The sequence below is a fragment of the Ranitomeya variabilis genome, chromosome 2 (genome assembly GCF_051348905.1).
Source record: "Ranitomeya variabilis isolate aRanVar5 chromosome 2, aRanVar5.hap1, whole genome shotgun sequence".
Classification (NCBI taxonomy): Eukaryota; Metazoa; Chordata; class Amphibia; order Anura; family Dendrobatidae; genus Ranitomeya; species Ranitomeya variabilis.
In genome coordinates this window covers 5720679-5735644 of record NC_135233.1, presented here as the reverse complement: position 1 = coordinate 5735644, position 14966 = coordinate 5720679, and the positions used below count along the sequence as shown (strand labels likewise).

At 46.8% G+C, this 14966-nt stretch overlaps 1 protein-coding gene across 3 annotated transcripts in view; it reads right to left on the bottom strand.

Annotated features, from left to right (window-relative positions):
* Positions 1-1477: 1477 nt before the first annotated feature.
* Positions 1478-14966, bottom strand: part of SLC22A7 (solute carrier family 22 member 7) — a 123958-nt gene continuing 110469 nt past the window's right edge. For 2 of the 3 annotated variants that reach the window (XM_077281893.1, XM_077281895.1), the window contains one exon: positions 1478-2395. In XM_077281893.1, coding sequence (XP_077138008.1) covers positions 2063-2395 — 333 coding nt within the window. In that variant the 3' untranslated portion in view covers positions 1478-2062. The remainder of the gene's footprint in view (positions 2396-14966) is intronic. The other variant, XM_077281894.1, reaches the window with a different exon arrangement.

Genomic DNA, 14966 nt, shown 5'->3' with positions numbered 1-14966 from the left:
GGATTTCCTTAGTCTTGCCCAGGTGATAATTGCATCACCTGTGCAATACAAAGGAAATCCTGAAAACATGATCTGTTGGTGGGCCTTGAGGACTGGAGTTGGGGAACACTGTTATAGACGCTTTCCCAGTCGCTACAGAGCGAGTGGGAAGAGGCGGGCAAAGTGCCAGGATTGCCGCATCTAATAGATGTGGGCTGCTATTCTTATCCTGGGGGCCAATATCCATGGCCCCTTACCAGCCTGAAAATACCAGCCCCAGCAGTCTGCTTTAGCAAGGCTTGTTGTCAAAAATCAGGGGGGGTAGGAAGAATCCTGTGTAATTTTTTTTATTTAAACCATAAAAAAAAAAACGGCGTAGGGACCCCTCTCTTCTCGATATCCGGGTGTTGCACACATAGAGGCCATCACATATCGGGTGTCTCGCACACATGGAGGCCGTCAAATATCAGGTGTCGCACACACGGAGGATGTCACATATCGGGTGTCGCACACATGGAGGACTTCACGTATCTGTGTGTATACAGCAGGGTCGATATACTGTACATGTGTACAGACTTTTGTATTTACCCAGTGTCATGTCTGAGCGCCTGGCTGTGTACCCCACGTAATGTCAGAACACCTGGCCGTGTACCCCACGTAATGTCAGAGCGCATGCCCATGTAAATCACAATGTCAGAGCGCATGCCCATGTACCCCACATAATGTCTCAGTGCCTGGCCGTGTACCCCACGTAATGTCAGAGCATCTGGCAGTGTACCCCCCGTAATGTCAGAGTGCATGCCCATGTACCCCACATAATGTCTGAGCGCCTGGCCGTGTACCCCACGTAATGTCAGAGCACCTGGCCGTGTACTCCATGTAATGTCAGAGTGCATGCCTGTGTACCCCACATAATGTCCGAGCACCTGGCCGTGTACCCCACGTAATGTCAGAGTGCATGCCCATGTACCCCACATAATGTCTCAGTGCCTGGCCGTGTACCCCACGTAATGTCAGAGCACCTGGCCGTGTACTCCATGTAATGTCAGAGTGCATGCCTGTGTACCCCACATAATGTCTGAGTGCCTGGCCGTGTACCCCACGTAATGTCGGAGCATCTGGCAGTGTACCCCCCGTAATGTTTGTGTGTGCCCCTTCTAATGTCTGAGCTTCACCTCCAAGTACCCCGCAGAATGTCTAATCGCCTGGCCGTGTACACCATGTAATGTCTGAGCTTTTCCTCCATGTACCCCCCTGGCAGAATGTCCGAGTGCCTGGCCATTTGCCCCGCAGAAAATTTGAGCATTCAGCCTCCTGCCCTGCGGAATATCCGAGCGCCCAGCCATTTGTTCCGCGGAATGTCTGAGCACCCGGCCGCCTACCCTGCAGAATGTCTGAGCACGCAATCGCATGCCCTGCGGAATGCCTGAGCACCTGATCGCCATCCCTATAAAATGTCTGAGCACCGGGCCGCCACCCCGGCGGAAAGTCTGAGGGCCGGGCTGCCTCCCCTGTAAAATGACTGAGCGCTCAGCCGCCTCCAATAGAAAAAATAGAAAACCTCACATGAGAACTTGGAGTAGAATGATGGACGGGTTTGGTCACATGCTCCTCCACGGCTCCTCCACCAGTGCACTCTGTGAGGAGGAGAACCCATCATGTCTGTATAATAGTTACTGCCACAAATCACATCCCCGACATGTCTGATAAATGAGGAGACTGTGACCTCCTCCTACAGCTGCCAATAGACTGACACAGGAGGCAAATGCTAAAACATTTATAATGAAACCCAATTGCAAAAATGACTTTTCGCCCCAGCTGTGTGCATTTAAGAAAGAAAAAAAAAGACCCCAAAGATGGACAACCCCTTCTATCCTCACTTTGTCTAATTGGTAAGAAGTGATTAGGGCAAATTACTGCACTTTCAGAGGAGTCACATCTCTCAGGGGGGAGTCCCAATAGCCTGGATTGACCGCCGCTTCTGTCCCCTTCCCCCCTATATCTACACCATCATATATACCTCCTCCATCTCTTCCTAACAGAGGAGCTGCGCCAGAGTCTCACCCCACCCCATAAGTCCAAATCACATGTGTCCATCCAATTCTGTCATGGCGTTAGTGGTGAGCACCGTGAGATTGGGGGTCCTCTGCGGTGATGTGACGTCTGGGTCCGGAGGATCTCTTTTTGTCTGTGTTTCGTTGTTCAGGGCACAGACCTGCTGTTCCACATCATTGATGATTTCAGGAAGAGGGACGTTGAGGGTCTCGGGGAGGAGTGTGGCCATTAGCCCACAGATTACCGCCATGCTGCAGAATATCACCTTGGACAGAGGAGCCCAGAAGTCATCTAGCAGTTTCATCAGTGGAGCAAGCGACACCCCAATTCTCCCCAAAAATGATGTGTAACCAATGCCATTCTGTCTGTGGGGGAGAGAAGGAACAGATGAGGACACCAATCCTAGAGTGATTCTCAGAAGACCACCACTGATGGCGGAGCTATTCCTGTAATATAGAGCCACCTGGGGGCGGCCATGGTCTTTCTACAGAGACGGCAGAATTTTCTGTAAGGCCCGAGGCCCAATTCATGACCATAGATGTGTCAGACACGTGAGGATCATGACCACCTCGGCTCTTTCCTCCCTGCGAGGAATTTACATGAAATGTGGCGAGTTATAAGAATGGATGACATGGGGTTTGTCCTTCCCAGGACCTCACAGGGACCTTGTGACACAGCGATCTACTTCCAGCTCTATCATATGCCTCCCAATGTTGTCCACTCTGTCCTAATTGTAGCACCCATATTCAGACCAGACTGGACCAAATAACATATGAAGAACCACTGACCAGAAGGCTGCTCAATGCCAGGGAGGGGCAGCAAAATAAATTTTAGTTTACCTGAGTTTCTCCATATTTCCTCTCCTGACAGACTTTCATCTCCATTCTCACATGTTCTCTGTCCTTCCCACCACTCACCTTCTTGTGCCTGACTGCCTACAATTCCACACTCTCCTGCCTGACCCCACCATCTCGTATGTGCAGCTTGAAACTCCCTTCTCATGTTCTCATCCCTGACAACTGCTCTACCCTCCTCACGGTCTGCCTGACACCTCCATTTCTCACTTTGTCTATTCTGTGCCTCCATTTCTCACTTTGTCTATTCTGTGCATTCTCCTGTCTGACAACCCTCTCATAATATTTTTTTGACTCACAGTTCACTCCTCACATTTTCATAGCTACAGCCCTGGTGGTCACATTATTGGGTATGACAGCCCCAGCTATCACATTCAGAATTCAAAGCATTTAAAGAGACCAGGGTGGTGGATGAACACAGAACTTAAGGAAAAAAGAGATGTATATCAAATGGAAAGAGGGGCCAAATCTAAAGAAGAATATAATGCTCTCTGCAATTGTTAGAAGAGCTAAACCCAGTATTGAAGTAAGGCTTGCAATCGTGACTAAAAGCAGAAAAAAAGGATTTTGAGGGTAAGTCAAAAGCCAAAGAAAAGTCAAAGATGCTATATGACTTTTACAGGATGAAAAGGGTGAAGTGGTCAAAATTGATGAGAAGGCTGAACTTTTAAATTCCTATGTGTTCTTTAAGAAAGCAATTGTAACATCAATTGATCTTCACGGTGCCATCAAAGGAATACAAGAATCCATACTATCCATAAACAGATATGGTGAGAGAACACTCAGCTAATTTACATGAATTTATATCTCCTGGTCCAGATTAATTACATCCTAGGGCACTGAAAGAGTTAGCAGAGAAATTTGCAGAACCACTAACCAGAATCTTTGAAAAATCAGGGAGGACAGGATAAGTTCCACAATATTGGAGAAGGGCAAATGTTGTCGCTATCTTCAAAAAAGGATAGAAGACAGAGCCAGGAAATTACAGGCCCGTGAGGCTTGCTTCTATACCAGGAAAGATCTTTGAACAAATTATTAAACAGCATGTATGTAAGTACTTGTATAGGAATACAGTAACTAACCAGAGCAGGCATGGGTTTGTAGCAAACAAGTCAAGCCAGGCTAATCTAATTTCCTTCTATGATGGAATCACTGACTGAGTAGATCAGGGAAATGAGGTAGATATAGTATATCTCAAGCACCCACACAGACGGACATACACTAGACCTCATCTTTACCCGCCTCTGTTCCTTATCTAATCTCACAACATCTCTCTTCCCCCTATCTGACCACCATCTACTCACCCTCTCATCCTTGTCCTCCATGTCCAGCCACTATCACATCCTCGCAGAAACCTTGCACACCTTGACATTCACAGACTCTCAGACTCTTTTCTATCCCTGTCCTCCATATCTTTACTCCATGACACGGACAGCACCACCGCTTTCTATAACTCCTCCCTAACATCAGCTATAGACTCAGTCACCCTTCTCATGCATGGCGAAGTGCGACAAATCAATAGGCAACCCTGGCATAACAATCTCACCAAAAAACTTTGACAAGCATCCAGGGTCGTGGAGCGGCGTTGGAAGAAAACACGCCTGCCAGATGACTTCACTGCTTTCAAACAAGCTACACTTGCTTTCAAATTAGCCCTCACCTCTGCTAAACAGACCTATTTCACAAACCTTGTATCTTCATTATCCTACAACCCAAAACAACTGTTCAGCACATTTAACTCTCTCCTCCGCCCACCACTGCCACCTCCAACTCCCCTCATCTCTTCCGGGACTTTGCCACCTACTTCAAAAACAAGATCGACCAAACAAGGCAAACCTTTACTGCTCCACTACCCCAACCACTCCATATACCAGACCTCTGCCCTTCTCTAATAACTTCCCTCTCCAACATCACTGAAGGAGAGCTTACTCACTTCCTTTCCAAATCACACCTCACCACCTGTGCACTTGACCCCATCCCTTCCCACCTGCTCCCCAACCTCACTAACATGCTCATTCCAGCCCTAATCCACCTCTTCAACCTATCGCTGTCTTCTGGTACCTTCCCCTCTGCCTTCAAACATGCCACCATCACACCCATCCTCAAAAAAACTAACCTTGCCCCAACTGCTATGCCCAGCTATTGCACCATATCACTGCTCCCGTTTGCTTCAAAACTTCTTGAGCAGCATGTCCATGCTCGACTTTCCTCCCACCTCTCATCTAATGCTCTCCTTGACAACCTCCAATCTGGCTTCCACCCCCACCACTCCACCGAAACTGCCCTGACAAAAATTACTAATGACTTGCTCACAGCCAAAGCTAACAGACAGTTCTCCATCCTCCTCCTTCTCGACCTGTCCTCTGCCTTCGACACAGTCGACCACTGCCTATTGCTACAGATTCTTTCTCCCCTTGGAATCAAAGGCCTTGCTCTGTCCTGGATTGCCTCATACCTTTCCGCACATTTAGTGTTTCCCACTCCCACACTACCTCCTCATCCTGCCCTCTCTCTGTTGGAGTCCCTCAAGGCACTGTCCTAGGGCCCCTACTTTTTTCCATCTATACCCTTGGCCTAGGACAACTCAAAGTCCCATGGCTTCCAGTACCACCTGTATGCGGACAACACTCATATCTACCTCTCTGGCTCAGATGTCGCCTCTGCTGTTCAGAATCCTAGAGTGTCTATTAGCCATATCCTCCTTTTTCACCTCTCGCTTCCTAAGACTCAATGTAGACAAAACTGAACTCATCATCTTTCCTGTTATGATCTGGTGACCTAGGAGCCGCATGAAACTTTCTCTGGAGTCGGTGGAACCTGTACTGACTGCAATCCTGAACTAACACCGCAACTAGAAGTAGCCGTGGGGTGTGCCTAACACTCCCTAGACACCTCGACACAGCCGGAGGACTAAATACCCCTATAGATGGAAATGGAAATGCTCTCTTGCCTCAGAGCAGACCCCCAAAGGATAGGCAGCCCCCCACGAATAATGACTGTGAGTAGGAGAAGAATAGACACACGCAGGTAGAAAACAGGATTTAGCAAAAGAGGCCACTCTAGCTAAATAGGAAAGGATAGGACAGATAACTAGGCGGTCAGTATTAAAACCCTTCCAAAAATATCCACAGCAGATAATACAAAAAGTTCCACAATCTAACTAAAGACATGGAATGTATATCTGCCACTCCAGATAATCCAGCAAGACTGAGAAAATACTGACACAATCTAAGCTGGACAAGAAAACACAAAGAATAGCACTGAATTGTGAAGCACACAACATGTGTGCGACAGGGAAAAAGAACCAGACACTTATCTTTGCTGATTTGGCAGAAAGGCAGGAGGAACCAGGAAGAGGTCCTACACCTCCCAACAACAATTGACAACTGGCAAGGACTAATGAATCCTGCACGCCTAAATACCCCAGTCAGATCTGCAATCAGCAGATACACCTGACCAGGACTGCAAGTCAGGGGCAACTGCATTACCACCTACAACCACCGGAGGGAGCCCAAAAGCAGAATTCACAACAGTACCCCCCCTTGAGGAGGGGTCACCGAACCCTCACCAGAGCCCCCAGGCCGATCAGGACGAGCCAGATGAAAAGCATGAACCAAATCAGCAGCATGGACATCAGAAGCAAAAACCCAAGAATTATCCTCCTGGCCATAACCCTTCCATTTGACAAGGTACTGAAGCCTCCGCCTCGAAAAACGAGAATCCAAAATCTTCTCAACCACATACTCCAACTCCCCATCAACCAACACAGGGGCCGGAGGATCAACAGAGGGAACAACGGGCACCACATATTTCCGCAATAAAGATCTATGGAAGACATTATGGATAGCAAAAGAGGCCGGAAGCGCCAAGCGAAAAGACACCGGATTAATAATCTCAGAAATCCTATAAGGACCAATAAACCGAGGCTTAAACTTAGGGGAAGAGACCTTCATAGGAACATGACGGGAAGACAACCAAACCAAATCCCCAACCCGAAGCCGGGAACCAACACACCGACGACGGTTAGCAAAACGTTGAGCCTCCTCCTGAGACAACACCAAATTGTCCACCACATGAGCCCAAATCTGCTGCAACCTGTCAACCACAGAATCCACACCAGGACAATCAGAAGGTTCAACCTGCCCAGAAGAAAAACGAGGATGAAAACCAAAATTACAAAAAAAAGGCGAAACCAAAGTAGCCGAGCTAGCCCGATTATTAAGGGCAAACTCGGCCAATGGCAAAAAGGCCACCCAATCATCCTGATCGGCAGACACAAAGCATCTCAAATAAGTCTCCAAAGTCTGATTAGTTCGCTCGGTCTGGCCATTTGTCTGAGGATGGAATGCAGAAGAAAAAGACAAATCAATGCCTAACCTAGCACAAAAGGCCTGCCAAAACCTAGAAACAAACTGGGAACCTCTGTCGGACACAATATTCTCCGGAATACCATGCAAACGAACCACATGCTGAAAAAACAACGGAACCAACTCTGAAGAGGAAGGCAATTTAGGCAAAGGCACCAAATGAACCATCTTAGAAAACCGGTCACAAACAAACCAGATAACCGACATCCTCTGGGAAACCGGAAGATCAGAAATAAAATCCATAGAAATATGCGTCCAGGGCCTCTCAGGGACCGGCAATGGCAAAAGTAACCCACTAGCACGGGAACAACAAGGCTTGGCCCGCGCACAAGTCCCACAGGACTGCACAAAAAAACGCACATCAAGTGACAACGAAGGCCACCAAAAGGACCTACCAACCAAATCTCTGGTACCAAAAATACCAGGATGACCAGCCAACACAGAACAGTGAACCTCAGAAATCACTCTACTAGTCCATCTGTCAGGAACAAACAATTTCCCCACAGGACAGCGGTCAGGTCTATCAGCCTGAAATTCCTGAAGAACCCGCCGTAAATCAGGGGAAATGGCAGAAAGGACCACCCCTTCTTTCAGAATGCCGACCGGTTCAAGGGCCTCAGGAGAATCAGGCAAAAAACTCCTAGAAAGGGCATCAGCCTTAATATTCTTAGAACCCGGAAGATACGAAACCACGAAATCAAAACGGAAAAAAACAAGGACCATCGAGCCTGTCTAGGACTCAGCCGTTTGGCAGACTCGAGGTAAATCAAATTCTTATGATCGGTCAGGACCACAATACGGTGCTTAGCTCCCTCAAGCCAATGTCGCCACTCCTCAAACGCCCACTTCATAGCCAACAACTCCCGATTGCCGACATCATAAGGCGAAAACTTGCGGGAGAAGAAGGCACACGGTTTCATCAAAGAACCAACAGAATCCCTCTGAGACAAAACGGCCCCTGCCCCAATCTCAGAAGCATCAATCTCAACCTGAAACGGAAGAGAAACATCTGGTTGGCGCAACACCAGAGCAGAAGTAAATCGGCGTTTAAGCTCCTGAAAGGCAGAGACAGCCGCAGAGGACCAGTTCGCCACATCAGCGCCTTTTTTCGTCAAATCAGTCAAGGGTTTAACCACGCTGGAGAAGTTAGCGATAAAAATTTGCAAAACCCCAAAATTTCTGAAGGCTCTTCACGGATGTGGGTTGAATCCAATCATGAATGGCCTGAACCTTAACCGGATCCATCTCCATAGATGAGGGAGAAAAAATAAAGCCCAAAAAAGAAACCTTCTGCACCCCAAAGAGACACTTAGACCCCTTCACAAACAAAGCATTGTCACGAAGGATCCGAAATACCATCCTGACCTGTTCCACATGAGACTTCCAATCATCGGAAAAAATCAAAATATTGTCCAAAAATATACAATCAAGAATTTATCAATATAAGTCCAGAAGATATCATGCATGAAGGATTGAAAAACAGATGGAGCGTTAGTGAGCCTGAATGGCATCACAAGGTATTCAAAATGGCCTTCGGGCGTATTAAACGCAGTTTTCCATTCATCACCCTGTTTAATACGAACAAGATTATATGCCCCCCGAAGGTCAATCTTAGTAAACCAACTAGCCCCCTTAATCCTAGCAAACAAATCGGAAAGCAAAGGTAAAGGGTATTGAAACTTGACCGTGATCTTATTCAAGAGGCGATAATCAATACAAGGTCTCAAGGAGCCATCCTTCTTAGCAACAAAAAAAAAACCTGCTCCTAACGGTGAAGAAGATGGCCGAATATGCCCTTTCTCCAAAGACTCCTTAACATAACTCCGCATAGCGGTATGTTCAGGCACAGACAGGTTGAAAAGTCGGCCCTTAGGAAACTTACTGCCTGGAATCAAGTCAATAGCACAATCACAGTCCCTGTGCGGTGGAAGGGAACTGGACTTGGGCTCATCGAATACATCCTGAAAATCAGACAAAAACTCTGGAATTTCAGAAGAGGAAGAAGAGGAGAATGACATCCAAGGAACATCATTATGAACCCCCTGATAACACCAACTAATCACAGACATAGATTTCCAATCCAATACAGGATTATGTACCTGCAACCACGGGAAACCCAGCACGATAACATCATGCAAATTATGCAACACCAGAAATCGACAATCTTCCTGATGGGCTGGTGCCATGTGCATGGTCACCTGTGTCCAAAACTGAGGCTTATTTTTAGCCAAAGGTGTAGCATCAATCCCCCTTAAAGGAATAGGGTTCTGCAAAGGCTGCAAGGGAAAACCACAACGCCTGGCAAACTCAAAATCCATTAAGTTCAAGGCGGCGCCTGAATCCACAAACGCCATGACAGAGAATTATGATAATGAGCAAATCAAGGACACCGATAACAGAAATTTAGGTTGCACAGTACTGATGGTAGCGATCCTCTTTGTCCGCTTAGGGCAGACTGAAATGACATGAGAAGCGTCGCCACAATAAAAACACAACCCATTCTGACGTCTGAATCCTTGTCGTTCCGTTCTAGACAAAATCCTATCACACTGCATTGGCTTAGGAATTGGCTCTGAGGACGACGCCACAGCGCGCACAGTTCTACGCTCCCGCAAGCGCCGATCAATCTGAATGGCCAGAGACATAGAATCACTCAGACCGGAAGGCGTGGGAAACCCCACCATAACATCTTTAACGGATTCAGAAAGACCCTTTCTGAAAATTGCCGCCAAAGCATCATCATTCCATTTAGTCAACACAGACCATTTTCTAAATTTCTGACAAAACAATTCTGCCACCTCTTGACCCTGAGACAGGGCCAACAAGGTTTTCTCCGCTTGATCCACAGAATTAGGTTCATCATATAATAAACCTAAAGCCTGAAAAAAGGAATCTACATTAAGCAAGGCCGGACTCCCAGATTCCAGGGAAAATGCCCAATCCTGTGGATCACCACGCAGCAGGGAGATGACAATTTTAACCGGCTGAATGGAATCACCGGAGGATCGCGGTCTCAGAGCAAAAAACAATTTACAATTATTTTTAAACGCAAAAAATTTAGACCTATCACCAAAAAACAAATCAGGAGTAGGAATCTTCGGTTCTAAAGCTGGAGTCTGAACAATATAATCAGAAATACCCTGTACCCTAGCAGCAAGCTGGTCTACACGAGAAGCTAATTCCTGAACATCCATGCTGGCACAAGACTCCTCAGCCACCCATAAATAAAGGGGGAAAAAAAGACAAAACAGACTGCAGAAAAAAAAAATGGCTCAACACTTTTCTTCCCTTCTTCTGAGATGCATTTAACTCATTATGGGCCAGTTGTACTGTTATGATCTGGTGACCTAGGAGCCGCATGAAACTTTCTCTGGAGTCGGTGGAACCTGTACTGACCGCAATCCTGAACTAACACCGCAACTAGAAGTAGCCGTGGGGTGTGCCTAACACTCCCTAGACACCTCGACACAGCCGGAGGACTAAATACCCCTATAGATGGAAATGGAAATGCTATCTTGCCTCAGAGCAGACCCCCAAAGGATAGGCAGCCCCCCACGAATAATGACTGAGTAGGAGAAGAATAGACACACGCAGGTAGAAAACAGGATTTAGCAAAAGAGGCCACTCTAGCTAAATAGGAAAGGATAGGACAGATAACTAGGCGGTCAGTATTAAAACCCTTCCAAAAATATCCACAGCAGATAATACAAAAAGTTCCACAATCTAACTAAAGACATGGAATGTATATCTGCCACTCCAGAGAATCCAGCAAGACTGAGAAATACTGACATGATCTAAGCTGGACAAGAAAACACAAAGAATAGCACTGAATTGTGAAGCACACAGCATGTGTGCCACAGGGAAAAAGAACCAGACACTTATCTTTGTTGATTTGGCAGAAAGGCAGGAGGAACCAGGAAGAGGTCCTACACCTCCCAACAACAATTGACAACTGGCAAGGACTAATGAATCCTGCACGCCTAAATACCCCAGTCAGATCTGCAATCAGCAGACACACCTGACCAGGACTGCAACTCAGGGGCAACTGCATTACCACCTACAACCACCGGATGAGCCCAAAAGCAGAATTCACAACACTTTCCCCCATATCACGTATCCCCCCTACCTGATCTATCTATTATGGTAAACGGCATCACGCTCTCTCCCACACCTGAAATCCACCGCCTCGGGGTAACTCTCGACTCTGCCCTGTCCTTTAAACCGCACTTCCAAACTCTTGCCACCTCCTGTCGCCTCAAACTCAAAAATATTGCCAGAATCTGTCCCTTCCTCAGCCCAGAATCTACTAAAACTCTTGTGCATGCCCTCATCATCTCCCGCCTCGATTATTGCAACACCCTCCTCTGCTGCCTCCCCACTAACTCTCTTGCACCACTCCAGTCTGTCCTCAACTCTGCTGCCCGGGTATTTCACCTCTCTCCTCGCTACTCCAGTTTCTCCCCTCTGCAAATCCCTCCACTGGCGCCCAATTCACCAACGAATCCAGTTCAAACTACTAACCCTGATCTACAAAGCCATTCACAACCTGTCCCCTCTTATATCTCTGAACTAATCTCCCACTATCTTCCCTCACGTAATCTTCAATACTCCCACGACCTCCTACTCTCCTCCACACTTATTCGTTCCTCACACAACCGCCTCCAAGATTTATCCCGAATATCCCCCATCCTCTGGAATTCCACGCCTCAACAAGACCGATTATCCACCATCCTCGGATCCTTCAGACTGAGCCTGAAAACCCACCTCTTCAGGAAAGCCTCCAGCCTGCAATAACCATTCTGCCGCCTCACCACCACCCGAGCTGCCGCCTCACCACTACCAGAGCTGCCGCCTCACCACCACCAGAGCTGCCGCCTCACCACCACCAGAGCTGCTGCCGCACCCCCGACCTTCTGTCTCTTTCCCATTATCCCGTAGAATGTAAGTCCGCAAGGACAGGGTCCTCTCCCCTCTGTACCAGTCTGTCATTGTAAATTTGTTTACTGTAAACGCTATCTCTAACTCTGCACGTAACCCCTTTCTCATGTACAGCACCATGGAATTAATGGTGCTATATAAATAATAATAATTACTTCACCAAAGCATTTGATAAAGTATCTGTCACAATTCAATTTTGGGTTGGTGACAGCTCTGGTTCTGCTATAATTTAAACTTTTTTTTTCCTTTTTGGCCAGCAAGCAGCAAGGGTTAATGACAGTATCCTTGCTGGCAGCTACTTTTTTTGCTAGTCAGCTGATGTGGGTGGTGACCACTCCCACCATCCTTTACATAGTCACATGACACATCAGATGACTGTCGGTTACAGTTATTTTATGAGGACCAGCCTGGAGTTAGGAGCTCCCTGGTGACCGCAGGTTATCTAATGCTGCTGTGGAGTTCGGTTTCCTGGTACCATATCCTCTGCTGTTTGGCGCTTTGCAGCAGAGGCAGTAGCTGAGTATTATTTCCCTCATCCCTTGTCTGCTTTTTTTGTCACTTTCCCTGTGTTGTTACCATCTGCAGTGGTGAGGCTAGCGACTTTGCCGGCCAGTGCACCAGCCAGGATATATTCAGGTGACAATCAGGGACAAGGCACGTGACAGCGGTGGGGGGGAAAGAACCGCATACGGCGTTAGGGGAGTTTAGAGACAGGCACAGATTGGAGTCAGGAGGTGCTCCATCCCTCACTCCCTACTGTTAGGGCTTTCCTCCCCCCTTTTCCACCATGTCATTGGTGTAAGTTGTTCTGTCCACCGGACTTACACTCGCCAAATGTGACAGTATCTCACACTATCCTTATAGAAAAAATTACTGAGCATGGGATTGACAAAGCTACGGTTAGGTGGATTCATAACTGGCTCAGTGATCGTACTCAAAAAGTGGTGATAAATGGTTGCACATCCAGTTGGAAGAGTGTTACAAGTGGGGTCCACAAGGCTCTGTCCTGGCCCCAGTGTTGTTCAACATTTTTATAAATGATCTAAAAAAGGGAACTGAAGGTAAACTGACCAAATTTGCAGATGATGCAAAACTAGGAGGGTTAGCTAACACTAGAGAAAACAGAGAAGGGATTAAGATGTGCAGCAGCTGAAAAACGGATACTGGAAGCCTGTGCTAGCATTTCTTCTGCGGTTTTGCTATCAGTGTGTCAAGAGTGGGAGAAGAGGGTTGCATTGACAATCCAACCAAATGGAAAGCACCACACATCTTGAAAAGTTTTCCCCCTCCCATATACTAATGTGCCACAAACAGGAAGTTGATATCACCAACCATTCCCATTTTATTTAGGTGTATCCATATAAATGGCCCACCGTGTAGAATGGTATTTAACAGGGAGAAATGCAAGAGTCTACATCTAGGCAAGAAAAGGAAAATTACATCGACAGAATGGGAGGAATAGCACTAAGCAACAGCACATGTAAAAAAAGACCTGGGTATACTAATACAGTTGTACTCAAAAGTTTATATACTCCAGCAGAATTTTTGCTTTCTTGGCTTTTTTTCCAGAGAATAGGAATGATAACACCAAAACTTTTCCTCCATTCATGGTTAGTGGTTGGGTGAAGCCATTTATTGTCAAACTACTGTGTTTTTTCTTTTTAACGTCCAATGACGGGCACAGTCTGTCATTGGACGCCTCCCCTTGTCAGGAAGATATGCATTATTTTTCCATTATGCTGTGGGACCAAGTCTTGCTTGCAGCCCCTCGCACAGCTGCAGCCCCTCTTTGTGAATTTCTACTTCCCCCTCCCTTCAACCAAATTCCATAAAACAGGAATGTCTATTTTGGTAGGCATTCAGAGCCAGAGAGACAGCAGCTAACACCATGCTGGAGTACTGAATCATCTCTTTGGGAACTCTCCTTCCTTTTATCGACACATCATACCTGTGACTGAGATTTAGTAAGTTTTGTGTCGTCTCTTTGGGAACTCTCCTTCCTTTTATCGACACATCATACCTGTGACTTAGATTTAGTAAGTTTCGTGTCGTCTCTTTGGGAACTCTCCTTCCTTTTATCGACACATCATGCCTGTGACTTAGATTTAGTTTCGTATTTTCAGCACTTTTATTTTATAACTGTTTGCACATATTTGTATTTTGTCTCTTTTGCAATATCTTTTGTATTTTTGTAAACACTGCCGATTTTTATTTTTTTATTTTTTTCTGGAGTAAAACTTAAATTTGCTAGCTTCGTTTTCTTTGCTCTATGATCGAACCGACATGCACTCTGCGCAAATTCATGCTACCTGGGGTTGGTTTCTGACCCGATATAGACTTGGTAACAGACCGGGCTTATATCTAACAAGGAACTGGTGGCAGCATACCGTTCTGGTGTTATTGGGGGATCCTGGCAGTGACAGACGGAGGTTTATATGTGTATCCCTGGTCTTGGACTGGTGGTATATATATCGCCCTCGCCCCAAATATCAGTACAGTGACAGGGCTGCCTCTCCATTGACTACTTATCCTAGGTGCAGTTCCCTCACTGACCTGAGGGTAAGGAGGGCGCCAGAGAGCTGTGGCTGTGTAAGCTCCATCACAGATTGGTGACGGTGGGGTGATATCTGTATCCCCCAGCTCTCTCGTCAAGAGAGAGGGTTTTTTGTGACACCCCTGTTTGGCACGGGCTGAGCCCACAGCTTTTGCGCCACATGACAACTGATCTGATCAGCTGTTATGTGCCCCTAACATCAGCGGGTGGAATTGCGAT